The 24,294-nt window shown below is 44.8% G+C and overlaps 1 protein-coding gene across 1 annotated transcript in view; it reads right to left on the bottom strand.

Annotated features, from left to right (window-relative positions):
- LOC311105584 (membrane-associated phosphatidylinositol transfer protein 3-like) overlaps window positions 1–24,294 on the bottom strand; it is a 133,481-nt gene that overhangs the window by 15,897 nt on the left and 93,290 nt on the right. Inside the window, exons 11-13 of the mRNA XM_084147775.1 lie at window positions 12,938–13,141; window positions 12,408–12,556; window positions 7,314–7,430 (exon numbers count right to left, since the gene is read on the bottom strand). Coding sequence (XP_084003901.1) covers window positions 7,314–7,430; window positions 12,408–12,556; window positions 12,938–13,141 — 470 coding nt within the window. The remainder of the gene's footprint in view (window positions 1–7,313; window positions 7,431–12,407; window positions 12,557–12,937; window positions 13,142–24,294) is intronic.

Raw genomic sequence — 24,294 nt, 5'->3', positions numbered from 1 at the left:
TACAGGACCTTACCAAAAGAGGGTGTCAAATCTCCATGAAGCCTGGCTACAATAGCAGTGTGGTTCTGCTTCCCCTTCTCATTTCAAAGAGCAGGATGAATAAACCTAAAGAAGAAATCCTCTAACTCTATGCTTCCATCCCAAATGGCACCCTATTCTATATGTAGTGCACACTACTTTTGACCATGGCCAATATGGCTCTAGTCAAAAGTATTGCACTACATAGGGAATAGTGTTCCATTTGGGACACAAACCAACTTTATTGCTAGGCTGGTGAGATATTAATGAGAATTGAAAGCAGAGGAGTTTGCAGATGAATTTCCCTGGCTCTGTTACAGCAATGCCAGCAATACCTCAGTCATAACATAAGTCATAACCACAGGTGGTTGGTGATAGAGTAATTGGGGATGGGTTTGACTGAAGGAAACTTTCAGGAACACTTAAAGGGCTGTGGTGCAGTAGCATCTGTACATGAAGGGCTCTATTTTAACAAACCTAACACAATGGTACATTTTTGCGCTGGCGGTAGCGCTATAGGTTAGGGGGTGTGTCTGAAATATTTATGCTATTTTCACAACCGGAATTATGGGAGCAGTAGCTGGAGGTGGCGCGAAAGGGCTGGGTTTTGATGAATAAACAAGTTGTGGGTGTGTCGAGGATTGACGCCTCACTGGCCAGTCAGAACATGCTCAATGGCTAAATATGTGGTTGCTTCAAGTTGTGTATTTACGTATTGCATTGTCATCAACTCCAATTCGAATGTTAGTCCGCTATAGCCTAGTTTGTTAAATAGCCAGCCCCATATTTGCTAAATATATTGAACACGTTTGCAGTCCACATTGTTCTAATTGTATTGCTTCAATATGGAATTACATTGTTAAACATAGGCTATAGCATTCACACTGATATAGGGGCTAAGGCCTACTGTAAATTGCAGTCTGGACATGGACATGCCAAACGTAGTCAATAAGCAAGATACAATTCACTAGGCTACTGATAAGGCCTAAAAAGTGTATAATTCTAATAAAAAATGAAATAAAAGAAACAACAACTTGTTTTAAATAGGCTATGTCTAACTAAAGTTACAGGCACCATAATTGCTCCTTGTGGGCGTATAATACAGACAAGGTTACTTAGACTATGGAGGGTTTTACGCACATCCAAACTTTTCACAGGAGCTGGATAAAGATCCAATATAAAGAGAAAGCTGTTATACTGCTCCCAAATGTCATGTTTTATAAACATCATGAAACCATCTTCTTCTGAAATAGCAGACGAAATTGCATTGCATTCGAGCCACGTACGTTTTCGCAACCTAAACCCATGGATGGTGAATCTTTCTAGTAAGTTTGGTTTCTAATCAAAGTAAACGGAAAACAATCAATCTGTTTTTTAAAACAACAATATTTCTAAATATACTAAACAAAAATATAAACGCAACATGCAACAATTTCAAAGATTTTATTGAGTTACAGTTCATATAAGGAAATCAGTCAATTGAAATAAATAGATTAGGCACTAATTAATGGATTTCACCTGACTGGGAATAAAGATATGCCTCTGTAGGTCACAGATACCTTAAAAAAATGGGCCTCACAATGGGCCTCATGATCTCGTCACGTTATCTCTGTGCATTCAAATTGCCATCGATAAAATGCAATTGTGTTCATTGTCCATAGCTTATGCCTGCCTGCCCATACCATAACCCCACCACCACCATGGGGCACTCTGTTCACAGACCGCTCACCCACACGACGCCATACACGTGGTCTGCGGTTGTGAGGCCGGTTGGACGTACTGCCAAATTCTCTAAAACAACGTTGGAGGCAGATTATGTGTCACGGTTTCGGCCGAGGCTGCCTCTCTTCCTTGCTCGGGCAGGCTTCGGCGTTCGTCGTCTCCGGAATACTAGCTGCCACCGTTGCATGTTTCTATGTTCGTTTGCTTTTGTCTGATTGTTGTTACACCTGTTATCGTTTAGTGTAATTAGTGTCCTATAAGTTCTCGTTGTGTTTGTCTAGTGTTGTGTGTTATTGTTTTACTGTCGTGCCGGTAGGCTGTTATTCTACTGTTTGCTCGGTTGAGCTATTTCTCCATATTGTTTGGAGTGTTTTGTCGCACCTGTTAGTGCGCCCGTTATTTTCGCCTACGTGCGGAGTTTTCGCCTCAGGGCATTTATTCGTGATTGTTTTTGTGTGCATCTACTAAAGTCTGTTGGACTAACGTTCTGCGTCCTGCGCCTGATTCCACCACCACACCCACCTACATCTACCTTGACATTATGGTAGAGAAATTAACATTCAATTCTCTGACAACAGCTCTGGTGAACATTCCTGCAGTCAGCATGCCAATTGCACGCTCCCTCAAAACTTGAGACATCTGTGCCATTGTTTTGTGTTGGTGCACCCGTGTAATGATCATGCTGTTTAATCAGCTTCTTGATATGCTACATCTGTCAGGTGGATGGATTATCTTGGCAAAGAGAAATGCTCACTAACAGGGATGTAAACAAATTTGTGCACAACATTTGAGAGAAATACACCTTTTGTGCATATGGATTTTATTTTATTTAAATACGCAAGTCAGTTAAGAACCAATTCTTATTTACAATGACAGCCTACCCCGGCCAAACCCGGACGACGCTGGGCCAATTGTGCACCGCCCTATGGGACTCCCAATCACAGCCGGATTGTGATACAGCCTGGAATCAAACCAGGGTCTGTAGTTATGCCTCGAGCACTGAGATGCAGTGCCTTAGACCGCTGCGCCACTCGGGATCTTTTATTTCAGCTCATGAAACATGGGACCAACACTTTACATGTCGCGTTTATATTTTTGTTCAGTGTAGGATCGGCTCAGAAGCGTGATATCATAAATCACAAATCTCGTTTTATGAGCATAAGGCAATGTATGCATGGATGTTTGTCTTATCCATTAAATATGGTTTATTAAACACTAAACAGTAACCCTACAATAGGCCTAGTTATAACAAACATGTAGCCAATCTAGTTCTTTAATTGGCTTCAACATGGAAATATTCGACTACACACATTGCATTCGCATTTGGAAAATGCACTGCATGTTCGATTCATGGACAATTGGACATTGCCCAAATGTTATAATAAGATAAGCCTACCATCACCGTTGATATGGCCCACGTGAAAGGTAAACAAATGAACTGGCAAATAGCCTAGGCTACAAGTGGATATAGCACCAAGGACAGTGATTGAATTCCCGTGATTTGACTGTTAATTCCAACAGATGAAAGTGGAAGATGCAATTTTTTTACAAACTGATGAAGGAAAACAATAAGCAGTCTATTGTAATAACTTGATGTTCCTAAACAAACTTCCTACAGTCACTGAAACCTTTCATTCAATGGACATCGCACATATGCCTAATGAAGAACAAGCTGCATGCTCGTGATATAATAAAACATTGGTTATAGGCTACTGATTAGGCTACTGCGCTTCCGATGGCAAAATCGACGCCATAACCAATTGCATTACCGCTAAGACCAGCTTTTGGTCAGTCTTAAATATCACCAGTAGTGCTGATTGAAATTGGCACATTGGCGCACGTTTTTAAGAACACACCTTCAATATTTCCACCCCTCCCACCTCAGCGCAAGTGAGCTGATATAAGACAGATAAATGACCAACCCTAGCAGAGTACTTGCTTTTACAAGTCACAATTGCCAAAGAGAGTGAGTTAGACACTAGCGCTGCCTTAACGCCAGCTGAAAATAGAGCCCTAAGTATCTAATGAAACCTGACATGCTTTTTGGGGCATTTCTGAGCATAATTGATGTCACAGAAAATCACAGTGTTACCAAATGGTACATCGTTTATTGTACATGAACTACCACATCATATGCAGCGGAACTGTATATAGGTCTCCATAATACTCTTAAAATATAGCTCCAGGAGCATAGTTTGAGCACACTAACATATGGTGTAGACTGATGTGATAGTCTCTGTATCATGAATAGTGGGACCCCAGCTAATGTCAGCTAATGAAGCAGTTAAACATTTCCAGACACAACACAATTTGCATATTGATTAAGTTTGTCAATAATGAATCCTTGCCAGTACCTAGCCATGCTGAAGTTGTGGCATCTCAGCATGCCACACACACACACACACACACACACACACACACACACACACACACACACACACACACAGAGAGAGAGAGACTTCTAAACACTGGCACGTCTACAGCACTGTCTACTGCTGTGAATAGGCTGAAAGGCCAGATTGATTCTAATATCTGGCCAGTGGCCACATGTCTCTGCTACAGGTCACTGCCGAATCTTTCTGCATGAATGCCTGTCTTATGACAAAATAGCAGAACATATCGCTATCACACCGGGTGAGTGGTGAGTTCACCTTGCCCTCAGACACACACACACTGAGAGGAGGAGATGGTGAAGAGAGGCAGACCCCTGTCTTCCTGGTCACAGCGGTGCTCAGGAAGCAGCATAGACAGCAGTGGCCCCACTCCATCAGTGACAAAAAGCCCCTTCCTCGGAGAGTGAACTGAAGTCACAGCGTCACAGACGCCAGGCAGGCAACTCTGAATGGTATCACGATCCCCTGGATGAGCTGGCAGAGCCCAGATGAAGTCTATACATGGCACCAGGAGACTGTATAGCAATACAGCTATAACAAATATCATATTCAGGTCATGTTCTCCAAGCTGCTCCTCCTCCAGCTGTTCCTACTCTACCACTTACACAAGAGACACAGATCACAGGCTTGGAGGCTGGAGCAGTGCATGTAAGACACAGTCCAAAAATAAAACCTATGGCAAGTTTCCTTAAATATACTGTATATGTTCCAGTGGGCCACACAGTACATAATATAACAGGACAAAAGCCCATTGTTATTGAATTATTTCCTTTGAATATACTGTGACTAAAAGATGGCCCAGAAATAGACTGGGCTGACCTTTCAGCCTGGCAGTAGTCTTGGTGTCTTTTATGCTGGAGCGTCAGGTAATTGTGTTGTTGTGCTAGCATCGATGATCCAAGGTGAAACACTGAGTCTTTTTTCAAACATTCAGGTCTCAGCCCACACAATGACACACAAGCAACAATTGCACAAGATTGCAGAAGCTCTTCACCCATTCAGTGTTGGTGTATTTTTTTGTTATAGGAGACCAAGGCTATTGAGGCAGAAATTATTAAAGCTGTGAAAAGATGTGTGAAGCTGATGTTAAAAGTGCGTGTGTAAGTGTGTGTGCGTGTGCGCGCGCGTGTGTGTGTGTGTGTGTGTGTGTGCAAGTGCGAGTGCGTGCTCGCGCGACTTAGTGTGTGTGTGTGCGCACGTCCTTATCGCTTTGTCTCTGACTGAGATTCCATTATAAAACGTTTCAACATCTCGAGCAGATTTCAGCTAAAGATGATTAAATATTCATTGGAATTTCTTCATACAGCGATTGAACAGATTATAAGCTGCTTCTTTCTCCAATACACACAGTAGGGTGTGTCCAAAATGGCACCCTATTCTCTATATAGCGCACTTCTTTTATCCAGGGCCCTTGTCAAAACTAGTGCACTATATATATATATATATATATATATATATATATACAGTGGGGAAAAAAAGTATTTAGTCAGCCACCAATTGTGCAAGTTCTCCCACTTAAAAAGATGAGAGAGGCCTGTAATTTTCATCATAGGTACACGTCAACTATGACAGACAAAATTAGAAAAAGAAATCCAGAAAATCACATTGTAGGATTTTTAATGAATTTATTTGCAAATTATGGTGGAAAATAAGTATTTGGTCAATAACAAAAGTTTCTCAAATGTTGGCAATGACACAGGTCAAACGTTTTCTGTAAGTCTTCACAAGGTTTTCACACACTGTTGCTGGTATTTTGGCCCATTCCTCCATGCAGATCTCCTCTAGAGCAATGATGTTTTGGGGCTGTCGCTGGGCAACACGGACTTTCAACTCCCTCCAAAGATTTTCTATGGGGTTGAGATCTGGAGACTGGCTAGGCCACTCCAGGACCTTGAAATGCTTCTTACGAAGCCACTCCTTCGTTGCCCGGGCGGTGTGTTTGGGATCATTGTCATGCTGAAAGACCCAGCCACGTTTCATCTTCAATGCCCTTGCTGAGGGAAGGAGGTTTTCACTCAAAATCTCACGATACATGGCCCCATTCATTCTTTCCTTTACACGGATCAGTCGTCCTGGTCCCTTTGCAGAAAAACAGCCCCAAAGCATGATGTTTCCACCCCCATGCTTCACAGTAGGTATGGTGTTCTTTGGATGCAACTCAGCATTCTTTGTCCTCCAAACACGACGAGTTGAGTTTTTACCAAAAAGTTCTATTTTGGTTTCATCTGACCATATGACATTCTCCCAATCCTCTTCTGGATCATCCAAAAGCACTCTAGCAAACTTCAGACGGGCCTGGACATGTACTGGCTTAAGCAGGGGGACACGTCTGGCACTGCAGGATTTGAGTCCCTGGCGGTGTAGTGTGTTACTGATGGTAGGCTTTGTTACTTTGGTCCCAGCTCTCTGCAGGTCATTCACTAGGGCCCCCCGTGTGGTTCTGGGATTTTTGCTCACCGTTCTTGTGATCATTTTGACCCCACGGGGTGAGATCTTGCGTGGAGCCCCAGATCGAGGGAGATTATCAGTGGTCTTGTATGTCTTCCATTTCCTAATAATTGCTCCCACAGTTGATTTCTTCAAACCAAGCTGCTTACCTATTGCAGATTCAGTCTTCCCAGCCTGGTGCAGGTCTACAATTTTGTTTCTGGTGTCCTTTGACAGCTCTTTGGTCTTGGCCATAGTGGAGTTTGGAGTGTGACTGTTTGAGGTTGTGGACAGGTGTCTTTTATACTGATAACAAGTTCAAACAGGTGCCATTAATACAGGTAACGAGTGGAGGACAGAGGAGCCTCTTAAAGAAGAAGTTGCAGGTCTGTGAGAGCCAGAAATCTTGCTTGTTTGTAGGTGACCAAATACTTATTTTCCACCATAATTTGCAAATAAATTCATAAAAAATCCTACAATGTGATTTTCTGGATTTTTTTTCCTCAATTTGTCTGTCATAGTTGACGTGTACCTATGATGAAAATTACAGGCCTCTCTCATCTTTTTAAGTGGGAGAACTTGCACAATTGGTGGCTGACTAAATACTTTTTTCCCCCACTGTATATATATATGGAATAGGGTGCCATTTCGGACACAGCCATATAATCAACAGTGTGAGGCTAAATGTGATATTGACACTTCCTACTGAATTGTCCTTTATCTTCCATTAATAAGTCATGTTGGTTTCCTCACCCTCAGTTTGACAGGCGTCCTCCTGCGAAGCCACTTCTCCCGTGGGCTGGATGGAGAGAAGGGGGCTGAGTCCTTGGTGTTAGCTTCCTGGGTCTTCACACTGTCGCATCGCATGAGCTACATGAACACACACACACACACGCACACGCACACCACACACACAGCCCATTAATCCACCGCCGGCTTAGTCCACTCAGTATGACGGCACTTCTCAAACAGAATACCTAGTCTGCATTTAGGCACCTGATGCACATTTATCAGTGGAGTGGAATACATACACTAGACAGTCACATGACCTACAGACAAAACAATGACATGGAATATTCATCCTCTGGTGCTCAAACACACTTCAGAGAGAATGAAACTAGGACTGTCATTATCTTGAGGAGTACACAGTCACAGCTGCTAACAGAAGCTAATTTGTCAAGAGGTAGATTGAGGCGTATTAACAGGCTAGCTAGAGGATGATCCGATTTGAAATGTACATTTAATATCAGAAGTTGAGAGAAAAAAACCTGTCTATCTTTAGCCTGATCAATGTGTAGCCAGGTTAATGAAACAGCCGGGCTAATGATGTGTTCCGAAGAGGAGAGGATGGTAAAGGACAGGTCGCAGAGAGAGAAGGAGCTTTACTCCAATCCTGCATTAACGAGATCCCAGTTTAAGATTCAATCTCTTATTACACAGCAATGATGTAAGAATAGGTCATTGATTTCACTAGACCACTAGAGCTTCCGTTAAGTACGGTACAGTAAGTAAATAAAAAGGGCAGTAAGTTTGTGCGATCCATAAGGTCCGTATTGCATTTCCATGATGTGATATCGATTGGAGCTGAAACCCACTGATCCAAGATAACAATCAGTCAGTTTATTATCTTCACGGCAGAGACAGATAACACTTCCTGCAGTGCCTTGCAAAAGTATTCATCCCCCTTGGCGTTTTTCCTATTTTGTTGCATTACAACCTGTAATTTAAATGGATTTCTATTTGGATTTCATGTAATGGATATACACAAAATAGTCAAAATTGGTGAAGTGAAATGAAAAAAATAACTTGTTTCAAAAAATTCTAAAAAATTAATAACGGAAATATGGTGCGTGCACCCCCTTTGCTGTGAAGCCCCTAAATAACATCTGGTGCAACCAATTACCTTCAGAAGTCACATAATTAGTGCAATAAAGTCCACCTGTGTGCAATCTAAGTGTCACATGATCTCAGTATATATGCACCTGTTCTGAAAGGCCCCAGAGTCTGTAACACCACTAAGCAAGGCACACCACCAAGCAAGCGGCACCATGAAGACCAAGGAGCTCTCCAAACAGGTCAGGGACAAAGTTGTGGAGAACTACAGATCAGGGTTGGGTTATAAAAAAATATCAGAAACTTTGAACATCCCATGGAGCACCATTACATCCATTATTAAAAAATGGAAAAAATATGGCACCACAACAAACCTGCCAAGAGAGGGCCGCCCACCAAAACTCACGGACCAGGCAAGGAGGGCATTAATCAGAGAGGCAACAAAGAGACCAAAGATAACCCTGAAGGAGCTGCAAAGCTCCACAGCGGAGATTGGAGTATCTGTCCATAGGACCACTTTAAGCCATACACTCCACAGAGCAGGGCGTTTTATGGAAGAGTGGCCAGAAAAAAGCCATTGCTTAAAGAAAAAAATAAGCAGAAAGAATGTATTCTGGTCAGATGAGACTAAAATTAGCTTTTTGGCCACCAAGGAAAACGCTATGTCTGGCGCAAACCCAACACCTCTCATCACCCCGAGAACACCATCCCCACAGTGAAGCATGGTGGTGGCAGCATCATGCTGTGGGGATGTTTTTCCATCGGCAGGGACTGGGAAACTGGTCAGAATTGAAGGAATGATGGATGGCGCTAAATACAGGGAAATTCTTGAGGGGAAACCTGTTTCAGTCTTCCAGAGATTTGAGACTGGGACGGAGGTTCACCTTCCAGCAAGACAATGACCCTAAGCATACTGCTAAAGCAACACTCAAGTGGTTTAAGGGGAAACATTTACATGTCTTGGAATGGCCTAGTCAAAGCCCAGACCTCAATCCAATTGAGAATCTGTGGTATGACTTAAAGATTGCTGTACACCAGCGGAACCCATCCAACTTGAAGGAGCAGGAGCAGTTTTCCCTTGAAGAATGGGCAAAAATCCAAGTGGCTAGATGTGCCAAGCTTATACAGACATACCCCAAGAGACTTGCAGCTGTAATTGCTCTACAAAGTATTGACTTTGGGGGGGGGTGAATAGTTTTGCACGCTCAAGTTTTCTGTTTTTTTTTGTCTTAGTTCTTGTTTGTTTCACAATAAAAAATATGTTGCATCTTCAAAGTGGTAGGCATGTTGTGTAAATCAAATGATACAAACCCCCCAAAAATCCATTTTAATTCCAGGTTGTAAGGCAACAAAATAGGAAAAATGCCAAGGGGGGTGAATACTTTCGCAAGCCACTGTATTTCCTGTGTACTCTCTGATTCCCCTCACGTCACTCTCCCACCCAAAAGACTGAGGTACCGCAGCAGAAGCAGCCAACACCATGGGTGCATCCCAAATGGGACCTTATTCCCTATATAGTGCACTACTTTTGACCAGAGTCATATGGGCCTTTGTCAAAAGTAGTGCACTATAAAGGGAATATGGTGCCATTTGAAACACAACCCCTTACTGTATTGGGAGGCTGCTCTGATCTCTTCTCCTTAAAGTATGTGGACACCCCTTCAAATTCTAGATTTGGCTATTCACCACACCAGTTGCTGACAGGAGTATAAAATTGAGCACATCTCCATAGACAAACATTGGCAGTAGAATGGCCTTACTGAAGAGCTCAGTGACATTCAACGTGGCACCGTCATAGGATGCCACTTTTCCAACAAGTCAGTTCGTCAATTTTCTGCCCTGCTAGAGCTGCCCCGGTCAACTGTAAGTACTGTTATTGTGAATTGGAAACGTCTAGGAGCAACAACGGCTCAGCCGCTGTCACGACTTTCTCCGAAGCTGCCTCCTCTCCTGGTTCAGGCAGGCTTCGGCGTTCGTCGTCACCGGCCTTCTAGCCACTGCCGCTCCTCATCTCATCATTCCATTTGTTTTGTCTTGTTTATTACACACACCTGGTTCATATCTCCTCATCAGTACCTGTATAAGTGTTCCCTCTGCCCCCTTGTCTTTGTGTGTGATTGTTTATTGTGAGGAGAGTGAAGCTTGGTTGAGCTCCTTGTATTTTGTATTGCTGGGTTATTTTCACTGTGTGCCTTGCTGGTTCCAGTGCGCCTGTTTTGCGCACTTGACTGTTTTGACGCATTACTGCGTAACTCTGTCTTCCGGAATAAATTATGTTATTCTGTGATTTACCCTCCTGCGCCTGACTCCTTCAAATCACCCATCACAGCTGCGAAGTGGTAAGCCACACAAGCTCACAGAACGGGACCGCAGAGTGCAAAAAATTGGCTGTCCTCGGTTGCAACACTCACTATCGAGTTCCAAAATGCCCCTGGAAGCAACATCAGTACAATAACTGTTCATCGGGAGCTTCATGAAATGGGTTTCCATGGCCGAGCAGCCGCACACAAGCCTAAGATCACCATGCGCAATGCCAAGCGTTGGCTGGAGTGGTGTAAAGCTCGCCGCCATTGGATTCTGGAGCAGTGGAAACACGTTCTCTGGAGTGATGAATCACGCTTCACCATCTGGCAGTCCGACGGGCGAATCTGGGTTTGGCGGATGCTTGAAGAACGCTACCAGCCCCAACGCATAGTGCCAACTGTAAAGTTTGGTGGAGGAGGAATAATGGTCTGGGGTTGTTTTTCATGGTTCGGGCTCCTTAGTTTCAGTGAAGGGAAATCTTAACGCTACAGCATACAATGACATTCTAGACGATTCTGTGCTTACTACTTTGTGGCAACAGTTTGGGGAAGGCCCTTTCCTGTTTCAGCATGACAATGGCCCCATGCACAAAGCGAGGTCCATACAGAAACGGTTTGTCAAGATCAGTGTGGAAGAACTTGACTGGTCCGCACAGAGCCCTGACCTCAACCCCATCGAACACCTTTGGGATGAATTGGAATGCCGACTATGAGTCAGGCCTAATCGCCCAACATCAGTGTCCGATCTCACTAATGCTCTTGTGGTTGAATGGAAGCAAGTCCCCGCAGCAATGTTCCAACATCTAGTGGAAAGCCTTCCCAGAAGAGTGGAGGCTGTTATAGCAGCAATGGCGGGACCAACTCCATATTAATGCCCATGATTTTGAAATGAGAAGTTAGATGAACAGGTGTCCACATACTTTTGGCCATATAGTGTATCTCATTGCTCTCTAATGGCCAAGTTAAAAGGCTGTCAGTGGTCAGAATGGGTTTTAATTGGACACTCACTCCGTGAGTGTCTGAAAATACCACGAGCAGACCCACACACACCGCCTACATACACATAATACAAGCGCACACAAACCCTCACACACACATATGCATGCAGGCATGCAAACACGCACAACCACAATCCACAGCACAAATAATGCCTGTTGGTATACAGTATCTGAATTCTAGTTTCAATAGTCACGAGAACCACAAAGACACACACACACACATACAGTAATAGTCAAAAGTTTGGACACACCTACTCATTCAAGGATTTTTCTTAATTTTTACTATTTTCTACATTGTAGAATAATAGTGAAGACATCAAAACTATAAAATAACCCATATGTAATCATGTAGTAACCAAAAAAGTGTTAAACAAATCCAAATATATTTGAGATTTGAGATTCTTCAAAGTAGCCACCCTTTGCTTTGATGACAGCTTTGCACACTCTTGGCATTCCCTCAACCAGCTTCATGAGGTAGTCACCTGGAATGCATTTCAATTAACAGGTGTGCCTTCTTAAAAGTTAATTTGTGGAATTTCTTTCCTTCTTAATGTGTTTGAGACAATCAGTTGTGTTGTGACACGGTAGAGGTGGTATACAGAAGATAGCCCTATTTGGTAAAAGACCAAGTCCATATTATGGCAAGAACAGCTCAAATAAGCAAAGAGAAACAACAGTCCATCATTATGGTACTGTACATATGGGGGTCTTACCTGTCGGAGCACAAACGCAGCTACATCAGTGGACTCCCAGTAGGAGGCATGGAAGAGATGAGGCAGTGCCACGGTGGGGAAGGAGGTCAACACGTCTGGACAGTACAGAGCATAGTCCAACCTCTTAGAGCCCCACCAGCTACTGGAAACTGAGGCGCACACACACACACACGCACACACACACAGAGAGAGAGAGAGAGAGAAACACACAGAAGGGAGAGAATGAACACAGGACTATCAAGATAATAAGGTTTTCTTGGAGTTATTTGAAGTGATTTGTGGGTACTAATGGTAATATTCATATGGTCTTTTAGCCACCACAGTATTAACATTAGAAGTAGGTTAATCTGAGGTAAAAGCTGGAGAGGCACAGTTGGATCTCCTTAGTCTGGCTATATGTTCCCACCGTAGATAATTGATTAAATAATGTATAAAGCATAGTTCCAATGTGCCCTTTTGATCTGATCGCTAACGAGCAGTGTCCACCTCTCTCTCTCTCCTGTCTCTCTTTCATTCTCTCTCCCACTCACTGTTGGTGATGGTGCTACTCATCCGGCCCACAGAGCAGAAGGATGTCTCACTGTCCACGCTGGTCACACTGGCCCTGCGCCCTCCTCCTCCTCCTCTTCCTCCCTTCCCACTGCTGTCTGTCTCAGGGGAAGGGGGCAAGGTCGGGGCACCAGGACTGGGCTCTGCCTCAAGGAACACCTCTGGGTGGCTTTGGATACTGTCAGCTAGAATGAGAGCGGGACAGAGAGAAAGAGAGAGAGAGACAGAGGGAGAGAGCAGTAGAAAGAGTGAGAGAGGGAGAGGGAGGGAGAGTTTAATCATATAACAATGGACTAGTAATTTTCTCTGTGAATCAATACTGTTACATGGTCTAATAGGAGAGTATGTGGTATTGGCTTGTTTCGCGTGTCCTAGAGGAAAGCCTTGGACACACACACAGTGTCAGGTAATTAGGTTGGGCTTGTGATGATCCAGGGATTGTGACCGATGGTGATGACCAATCAACACACCCAACCCCAGGAGCTGAGAGAGAGAGGTCAGTGAGGGAAACTGTAAACAACTACATTACCTAGTTACTCATCACCCTGTATGTTTGGATGGATGTGTTTGTTTTGTCCCCCCACATTACAGCCATTGTTTGCTCTGTAGACCTGTAGATGGAAGAAGGAAACGTGTATTTCCCCTGTGATATATATGGTTGTATCAGAGAACATGGACCTGTCTCTACAAGACATGGCATCGTAGTAGCAGATCACATCAATAATATAACTTTTAGAGAGACAAGTGACCGCTCCCTCTGTTCAATGATACATTTATGTTGAACTTCACAGGAGCCTTTCTGGAATAAAGAAGGAGAGCGGGAGGGAGAGAGAGTGCGAGTAAGAGGTAGGACTGGTGGAGTTATGTCACACATGCAGCTAACAAAAACATATGGAAATGTCTGCTCTACCCAAAATTATAACCAAATAATTGCAGCATTACCGCAAAAATGGAAGAGGAAAGTGGAAGGGGAAAAAAGTAAGGAACTTGTATGTCGGCCCTACATTAAAGAACATAATTGGTTAAAGAAAATTGTGATAAATAAAAAAGTATACCAGTTTCATTTAAGGACCAAAGGATTGACAGCTGTCCCATATAGATTGCAAAATAGTTGGGAAGAGATTTTTGACGTACCGATTCCATGGCATAGTGTTTATGAACTGATACGCAAAACGACGCCGGATTCAAAACGTATAAATGTTCAATTTAAATTATTATACAAAATTCTTGCTACCAATATAATGTTATTTATATGGGGGATACAATCTTCCCAGCTCTGCAGATTTTGTTGCGAAGATGTAAGGGATCGGGGGTTGGCTGGGTCTAGACAGAGTCTGACACTTCCCCGATCTACAGAGAGGGGGAGTCATCAGACTCGATCTGGTTCACCTGAGTTCTGAGCACACCTGTCCGTAATTAGGGTAGGATATAAGGTGTGCTCAGAAGTTCAGTCGGTGCGAGGTATTGTTCCATTGTGACTTGCTAAGCGTTTTGTCCCGAGAGAGAGAGAGTGTTTGTTGTTTTTGATTACCCGTGTACCCGACCTGCGCCTTGTTGTTTGACTCCCCGAATTGCTTAATCCTCTGCTTGTCTACCCCAGTGATTACCGTCCTTTGATCCTGTGCCTGTGCCCTCGACTACGACTAAGCCCGCTCCCTTGGTACCTCTGCCTGTCTATGCCTGGCCCGGTTTTGACCACAGCCCGCCCGACCACGATTAAGCTATTCCCTTGTCTGTACTCTAATAAAGCATCGCTATTCTGCGATTGGATCTTACCACTCTGTCCGAGTATTCATTATAGAATACCTCGCCATTACCATGGATCCAGCGGAATTACAGAGGCGATGGGAGATACAGGAGAAACGGATGGATGAACTCCTGCAGCTACTCAACGCTGGTGCGGCTGAAGTCACCACCCCGAGCACGGTCAGTCCTCGTCATGCACCTCCGATTTCTCTACCGACAAGGTACGACGGGGAACCTGGCAAATGTCAGGGGTTTCTACTCCAGACGTCCCTGTATCTGTCGTATAATCGTACTATGTTTTCCGATGACCGTAGCAGGGTGGATTTCATGATTTCTCTGCTAACGGGAAGAGCACTGGATTGGGCTACTGCGCTTTGGGCAGCTGAGGTCCCCGAGTTGAATGCGGAAGTTCAGTTCAAGAGACTGTTCCAAGAGGTGTTCGACCACCCAGTATCTGGGCGTAGCGTGGGAGACCAACTATGCGAACTTCGGCAGGGCCGTCGCACAGTAGCCGACTACGCTTTAGAGTTCCGTACTATAGCAGCCGGTAGCGGATGGAGCGAGACTGCTTTGCTCACCGTTTTCCGAAGAGGGCTGCGCAAAGAAGTACAGACTGAGTTGGCTTGTCGGGGAGATATCACTGCGCTACATGAGTTTATCAACATCGCCATCGCTATTGATAATCTGATAGTGCAACACAAGGTATCCACAGTCCGGGAGCCCTCGGTCACTGGTCCTACGCAATCGTCAGAGCGGGGGAGAGAATCTGAGGAGGAACCTATGCAACTGGGACGGTCACCCCTACAGGGTTCGGTGAGACAACAACGTCGGCAAGACGGACTATGCCTGTATTGTGGTCAGTCGGGTCATTTCATTCGGCAATGTCCGTTACGACCAAACCGTACCCCAGAATATCGCCTCGGAACTGCCAAACCGGTGAGTGAGACTCCCGTTTGCAACATCACATCCAAACAAATGTATGTGCCAGTTACCTTATCTGTTGGAGAGAGAGTGCGCAGATTGGAAGGTCTTATCGATTCCGGGGCGGCTGCCAGTTTTATGGATGTGGGTCTCGCTGAGGAATTGGGAGTTCAACTTATCCCAATTCAACCTCCCCTGCGGGTCAACGCGCTAGACGGTGAGCCCATGGGCACTGGGTTCATTACGCACCGTACGGAGGTAATCAAGTTACAAGTGGGCTCCATACACCATGAGAACATCTTTTTTTTTGTCATATCCGCTCCATGGGAGCCGCTAGTTCTCGGTCACCCCTGGCTCGTTACCCATGATCCGGTCATCTCCTGGAAATCTGGCGATATCACGGCTTGGAGTGAGGTATGTAGGGCAGAGTGCCTCAATTTACCTTGCAAGACGTCTACTGTGGAGGATGCGCAGGGTGCGGTGTCTACTGTTGTTCCAACAGAGTACCAGGATTACGCGCAGGTGTTCTCCAAGGAGAGGGCCACCGTGTTACCACCGCATCGGGCCTGGGACTGCGCCATTGATCTGCTATCCGGGGCTACACCTCCTCGCGGTAGAATCTACCCTTTGTCACAGCCGGAACGAGAATCTATGAGCCAGTATATTGATGAGGCACTACAGCAAGGGGCCATTCGCCCATCTACGTCTCCCGCCGCATCCAGTTTCTTCTTTGTTAAGAAAAAGGATGGCGGACTGCGTCCTTGTATAGACTATCGAGGTTTGAACGATATCACCATTAAAAATCGTTACCCTCTTCCTTTGATTCCAGCCTCCCTCGAGCAGGTGGGGCAGGCCTCCATCTACAGTAAACTGGACCTCAGGAGTGCGTACAATCTGGTGCGCATTAGAGAAGGGGATGAATGGAAGACCGCTTTCATCACCCATCGAGGACATTATGAATATTGTGTCATGCCCTATGGACTTACTAACGCGCCCTCTGTGTTCCAGGCGTTCATGAATGACATTTTCAGGGACTTGATTGATCGCTTTGTTATAGTGTATATTGATGACATCCTCATCTACTCTAACTCTCTGAGTGAACATGTGTCCCATGTACGACAGGTTCTGGACCGACTCCGACAACACTCTCTGTTCGTGAAGGCCGAAAAGAGTGAATTCCATGTCACTACGATTTCCTTCCTTGGGGCCATACTCACTCCCGACGGGGTAAAACTGGATGAAGGCAAGGTGCAAGCTGTACGAGACTGGCCTCAACCCCAGACGGTGAAGGAGCTCCAGAGATTCTTAGGGTTCGCCAATTACTATAGACGGTTTGTGCGTAATTTCAGCACAACCGCAGCTCCCCTGTCGGCGATGACCAGCTACAAGGGTCGTGGTCTGAAATGGACGGAGGGGGCAGTGCGGGCTTTCGAGACGTTGAAACAACGCTTTACCACCGCTCCCATTTTATGTCAGCCGGATCCTACCTTGCCGTTTATCGTGGAGGTGGACGCCTCGGAGGTTGGAGTGGGAGCCGTGCTATCCCAGCGCCAAGGTGAGCCGCCTAAATCACGACCCTGTGCTTTTTTTCCAAGAAGCTGAATCCGGCCGAGCAGAACTACGACGTGGGAAATCGGGAATTACTGGCGGTGAAGTTAGCACTGGAGGAGTGGAGACATTGGCTGGAGGGAGCAGATCATCCGTTCCAAGTGCTCACGGACCACCGCAATCTGGAGTATCTTCACAGTGCGAAACGACTGAACTCCCGACAGGCAATGTGGTCTTTATTCTTCAACCGTTTCCAATTCACTGTCTCTTATATTCCCGGATCCAAGAATTGTAAGGCGGACGCGCTTTCCCGACGGTTCGAGCGCGCGGAAAGACCCGTGGAACCAGAACCTATCCTCCCCATGAGTTGCCGTGCTGGTCCTGTGAGGTGGGCTATCGATGACACAATTCAGGAGAGCCTACAAGCGGAACCAGCCCCTCCAGAAACCCCGGTGTCTAAGGTGTTTGTACCAGCTCCCCTTCGACCTCAACTGATGGAATGGTGCCACACGTCTCTGGGATCTGGTCATCCCGGAATCACTCGAACTACACGACTCATCAGCCGAAAATACTGGTGGGATTCCCTCACAGATGACGTCAGAGACTATGTCTTATCCTGTCCAGTATGTGCTCAGTCCAAGGTACCTCGTGCACTACCGGAGGGTAAGCTGATGCCATTGCCAACTCCTCAACGACCCTGGTCGCACATTGCAATGGACTTTGTTACCGACCTACCAGAATCAGAGGGCCATACTGTAATTCTCGTGGTCATCGATCGTTTCTCCAAGATGTGCCAGTTAGTGCCCATGACCCGTTTGCCTAACGCCACTCAGATGGCTGAGACTATGTTTACCCAGGTGTTCCGGCAGTTTGGTGTCCCGGAGGATATTGTTTCCGACCGGGGACCCCAGTTTGTATCCCGGGTATGGAAGGCCTTCTGCGAACGCTTGGGCATCTCGGTTAGCCTAACCTCCGGATATCATCCCCAGGCCAATGGGCAGACAGAACGGCTCAACCAGGAAATTGGGAAATATCTACGGCAACAATGTTCGCGGCAGCCGCAAGAGTGGAGCCGATTCCTTCCTTGGGTAGAGTATGCTCAGAACTCACTCATTCACACCTCCCTACGCCTAACGCCCTTCCAGTGTGTTCTAGGGTATCAACCACCCCTGTTCCCGTGGGATACCGCATCAGGGATGGTACCGGCGGTGGACGAGTGGTTCCGTCGGAGTGCGCAGGTCTGGGAGACGGCCCATCAACATCTCAGTCAAGCCTCCCAACAGCAAAAGACCTACGCCAACCGACGCCGGAGACCTACTCCCACTTATCAACCCGGGCAACGAGTGTGGCTGTCTACCCGAGACCTGCGGTTCCGACGGAGCTGCAAGAAGCTCCAACCCAGGTACATTGGTCCTTTCAAGGTACAGAGACGTATTAACCCTGTCACCTACCGTCTGTTACTCCCTCGACACTACAGGATAAACCCTACGTTCCACGTCTCCCTGTTGAAACCTGTCCATTATAGCCCGATGTACCCACCAATCGCTCAACAACCTACTACACCACCTTTGGATGATGAACAGGACACCACCTATACAGTCCACGAGATACTGGAGTCAAGACGGAGACGAGGGGGCATCGAATATCTCGTGGACTGGGAGGGATATGGACCTGAGGAACGGTCCTGGGTCCCTGCTAAGGACATACTAGACCCCGCTCTCAAGGCCACTTTCCACGCTGAGCACCCAGATCATCCCGGACCCCGACCCAGAGGAAGACCACCCGGTAGAGGTAGAAGGCCGTCAGGAGCCGGCCCTGGGGAGGGGGATACTGTAAGGGATCGGGGGTTGGCTGGGTCTAGACAGAGTCTGACACTTCCCCGATCTACAGAGAGGGGGAGTCATCAGACTCGATCTGGTTCACCTGAGTTCTGAGCACACCTGTCCGTAATTAGGGTAGGATATAAGGTGTGCTCAGAAGTTCAGTCGGTGCGAGGTATTGTTCCATTGTGACTTGCTAAGCGTTTTGTTCCGAGAGAGAGAGAGTGTTTGTTGTTTTTGATTACCCGTGTACCCGACCTGCGCCTTGTTGTTTGACTCCCCGAATTGCTTAATCCTCTGCTTGTCTACCCCAGTGATTACCGTCCTCTGATCCTGTGCCTGTGCCCTCGACTACGACTAAGCCCGCTCCCTTGGTACCTCTGCCTGTCTATGCCTGGCCCGGTTTTGACCACAGCCCGCCCGACCACGATTAAGCTATTCCCTTGTCTGTACTCTAATAAAGCATCGCTATTCTGCGATTGGATCTTACCACTCTGTCCGAGTATTCATTATAGAAGAGACAGAATCATTAGATCATTTGTTTTGGTACTGTCCATTCGTTGCTTGTTTTTGGACACAGGTCCAGGAATGGCTAAAGGATTGCAATATTTACCTGAAGCTAACCCTGCATATAGCACTACTGGGTGATCTGAAAAGTCATAGTTCCCACGGGGGCCAGTATGAAAAATAAAAAATAATGTATGCACTCACTTAACTGTAAGTCGCTCTGGATAAGAGCGTCTGCTAAATGACTAAAATGTAAATGTAATAGTTAATCGATCAATAATATAATAATACTTTTAGCAAAAATGTTTATTTTCAATTTACAATCTGTAGAAACAATGAGAATAGAAGGGTTCAGAACTTTTGTAAAACATCACAGTACAGTTGAAAAATATATGGCAAATAGAAATCCAATATGGATGGTGTTAAGAGACATATGGGAGGTGTTGAATGGAGTTGAAGGATGGGACTAATAACAACTAACAACAACTAATAACAACAAGATAACTAATGTAAAGCATACTGTGTCCATAATAAGTATATAGGTTATAGGTTGAGAGCTTTTGTGAAAGAGCACAGTTAGAAAGATATGGCATATAGAAGCAAACCGGATGGACATCATGAAAATGATCGGAGAGGTTGAGGGTAGAGGAAGTTCAGGAGTAAAAACAAACAAAATATAATTATTGTAAAATTGACTGTGTCCATGAAATGTATATAGTATGTATAAGCTGGAAGTCGAGGCCTAAGCATTGTTGTTAACTAGTTTACTCCAATTAGGGAAGGGGTGGTGGGGTTGGAAAGTAATAAAGGGAAATATATTTTTAAAAAGGATATGTATATATATGTATGTATATGTATTTATATGTATGTATGTGTATATGTATGTATGTACAGTTGAAGTCGTAAGTTTACATACACTTAGGTTGGAGTCATTAAAACTCGTTTTTCAACCACTCCACAAATGTCTTGTTAACAAACTATAGTTTGGGCAATTCGGTTAGGACATCTACTTTGTGCATGACACAAGTAATTTTTCCAACAATTGTTTACAGACAGATTATTTCACTTATAATTCACTGTATCACAATTCCAGTGGGTCAGAAGTTTACATACACTAAGTTGACTGTGCCTTTAAACAGCTTGGAAAATTCCAGAAAATGATGTCATGGCTTTACAAGCTTCTGATAGGCTAATTGACATCATTTGAGTCAATTGGAGGTGTACCTGTGGATGTATTTCAAGGCCTACCTTCAAACTCAGTGCCTCTTTGCTTGACATTCTGGGAAAATCAAAATAAATCAGCCAAGACCTCATAAAAAAAATTTAGACCTCCACAAGTCTGGTTCATCCTTGGGAGCAATTTCCAAACGCCTGAAGGTACCACGTTCATCTGTACAAACAATAGTATGCAAGTATAAACCCCATGGGACCACGCAGCCGTCATACCGCTCCTAGAGATGAACGTGCTTTGGTGCGAAAAGTGTAAATCAACCCCATAACAACAGCAAAGGACCTTGTGAAGATGCTGGAGGAAACAGGTACAAAAGTATCTATATCCACAGTAAAACAAGTCCTATATCGACATAACCTGAAAGGCCGCTCAGCAAGGAAGAAGCCACTGCTCCAAAACCGCCATAAAAAAGACAGACTACGGTTTGCAACTGCACAAAGATCGTACTTTTTGGAGAAATGTCCTCTGGTCTGATGAAACAAAAATAGAACTGTTTGGCCATAATGACCATCGTTATGTTTGGAGGAAAAAGGGGGGACGCTTGCAGGCCGAAGAACACCATCCCAACCGTGAAGCACGGGGGTGGCAGCATCATGCTGTGGGGGTGCTTTGCTGCAGGAGGGACTGGTGCACTTCACAAAATAGATGTCATCATGAGGAAGGAAAATGATGTGGATATATTGAAGCAACATCTCAAGACATCAGTCAGGAAGTTAAAGCTTGGTCGCAAATGGGTCTTCCAAAGTTGTGGCAAAATGGCTTAAGGACAACAAAGTCAAGGTATTGGAGTGGCCATCACAAAGCCCTGACCTCAATCCTATAGAAAATTTGTGGGCAGAACTGAAAAAGCGTGTGCGAGCAAGGAGGCCTACAAACCTGACTCAGTTACACCAGCTCTGTCAGGAGGAATGGGCCAAAATTCACCCAATTTATTGAGTTTAAACGTATTTGGCTAAGGGGTATGTAAACTTCCGACTTCAACTGTAGAAGAAAAACATATGGGGGATTGGAAGTGATGGAGACAATTACATTGATGGAAGTTACAATCTATCTGCAATATTAAAGCTGATCTACCCCCCCCCCCCCCCCCCTAAAAAAAAAGAGAGAGAGCAATGAAGAGAAATGAGAAAGACAGATAGACAAGGGAAATGTGTCATCATTTCCTATACAGTGAGGGAAAAAAGTATTTGATCCCCTGCTTTTTTTGTACGTTTGCCCACTGACAAAGAAATGATCAGTCTATAATTTTAATGGTAGGTTTATTTGAACAGTGAGAGACAGAATAACAACAACAAAATCCAGAAAAACGCATGTCAAAAATGTTATAAATTGATTTGCATTTTAATGAGGGAAATAAGTATTTGACCCCCTCTCAATCAGAAAGATTTCTGGCTCCCAGGTGTCTTTTATACAGGTAACGAGCTGAGATTAGGAGCACACTCTTAAAGGGAGTGCTCCTAATCTCAGTTTGTTACCTGTATAAAAGACACCTGTCCACAGAAGCAATCAATCAATCAGATTCCAAACTCTCCACCATGGCCAAAACCAAAGAGCTCTCCAAGGATGTCAGGGACAAGATTGTAGACCTACACAAGGCTGGAATGGGCTACAAGACCATCGCCAAGCAGCTTGGTGAGAAGGTGACAACAGTTGGTGCGATTATTCGCAAATGGAAGAAACACAAAATAACTGTCAATCTCCCTCGGCCTGAGGCTCCATGAGATCAACGTTGCTTTCACCCGCCCACCTGACTAGAATCACTACTCTCGTCTGACATAGAATATGTGGACAACTACAAATACCTAGGTGTCTGGTTAGACCGTAAACTCTCCTTCCAGACTCACATTAAGCATCTCCAATCCAAAGTTAAATCTAGAATCGGCTTCCTATTTCGCAACAAAGCCTCCTTCACTCATGCTGCCAAACATGCCCTCGTAAAACTGACTATCCTACCGATCCTTGACTTCGGCGATGTCATTTACAAAATAGCCTCCAACACTGTACTCAGCAAATTGGATGTAGTCTATCACAGTGCCATCCGTTTTGTCACCAAAGCCCCATATACTACCCACCATTGTGACCTGTACGCTCTCGTTGGCTGGCCCTCACTACATATTCATCGCCAAAACCACTGGCTCCAGGTCATCTATAAATCACTGCTAGGCAAATCCCCGCCTTATCTTAGCTCATTGGTCACCATAGCAACACCCACCAGTAGTATGTGAACCAGCAGGTATATATCACTGGTCATCCCCAAAGCCAACACCTCCTTTGCCGCCATATATTCCAGTTCTCTGCTGCCAATGACTGGAACGAACTGCAAAAATCTCTGAAGCTGGAGACTCTTATCTCCCTCACTAACTTTAAGCATCAGTTGTCAGAGCAGCTTACCGATCACTGCACCTGTACACAGCCCATCTGTAATTAGCCCACCCAACTACCTCATCCCCATATTGTTATTTATTTTGCTCATTTGCACCCCAGTATCTCTATTTGCACATCATCTTCTGCACATCTATCACTCCAGTGTTAATACTAAATTGTAATTATTTTGCACTATGGCCTATTTATTGCCTTATCTCTGTCACGTACGTTAGCCGGAGTAGACCAAGGCGCAGCGTGATGAACGAACATATTTATTATCTTTAGTGATAATACAAAAACAACAAACGATACGTGCAGTCCTAAGGTTAACTCAAACACGGAACAAACCAAACGGAACAAGATCCCACAAACACTAAGGGAAACAGACTGTTTAAATATGGCTCCCAATCAGAGACAACCAGCAACAGCTGACACTCGTTGCCTCTGATTGGGAGCCACTCGGGCCAACATAGAAATACCACAACTAGAACTCCCACACAGAACATAAACACATAGAATTTGCACACCCTGGCTCAACATATAGAGTCCCCAGAGCCAGGGTGTGACAATCTCCATAACTTACTACATTTGCATACACTGTATATAGATTTTCTATTGTGTTATTGACTGTATGTTTTGTTTATTCCATATGCAACTCTGTGTTGTTGTTGTTTTTAATCGCACAGCTTTGCTTTATCTTGGCCAGGTCGCAGTTGTAAATGAGAACTTGTTCTCAACTGGCTTACCTGGTTAAATAAAGGTTAAATAAATACAAAATATATATACTGTATATGTCACTCCCTTTGGTTCCTTCCCTAGGCGTTATTGATTCTGTTACTCTGTTCCTGTCTGTACACTACTCTTGTTTTTTTTTTTCATGTTTTATTTATCATTAAATGCACTCCCTGTACTTGCTTCCCGACTCCCAGCGTACATTGTTACAAATATCCCATAATGACAAAGCAAAAACAGGTTTTTAGAAATGTTTGCAAATGTATTAAAAGTAAAATCCGGAAATATTACATTTACATAGGTATTCAAACCCTTTACTCAGTACTTTGTTAAAGCAGCTTTGGCAACGAATACAGCCTCAAGTCTACTTGGGTATGACGCTACAAGCTTGGTACACTTGTATTTGGGAAGTTTCTCCCATTCTTCTCTGCAGATCCTCTCAAGATCTGTCAGGTTGGTTGGGGAGCAT

Source organism: Coregonus lavaretus, assembly GCF_964263955.1.
Source record: "Coregonus lavaretus genome assembly, chromosome: 30".
Taxonomy (NCBI): domain Eukaryota; kingdom Metazoa; phylum Chordata; class Actinopteri; order Salmoniformes; family Salmonidae; genus Coregonus; species Coregonus lavaretus.
Note: the sequence above shows the minus strand (reverse complement) of the source record. Positions and strands in the feature narration are given on the sequence as shown.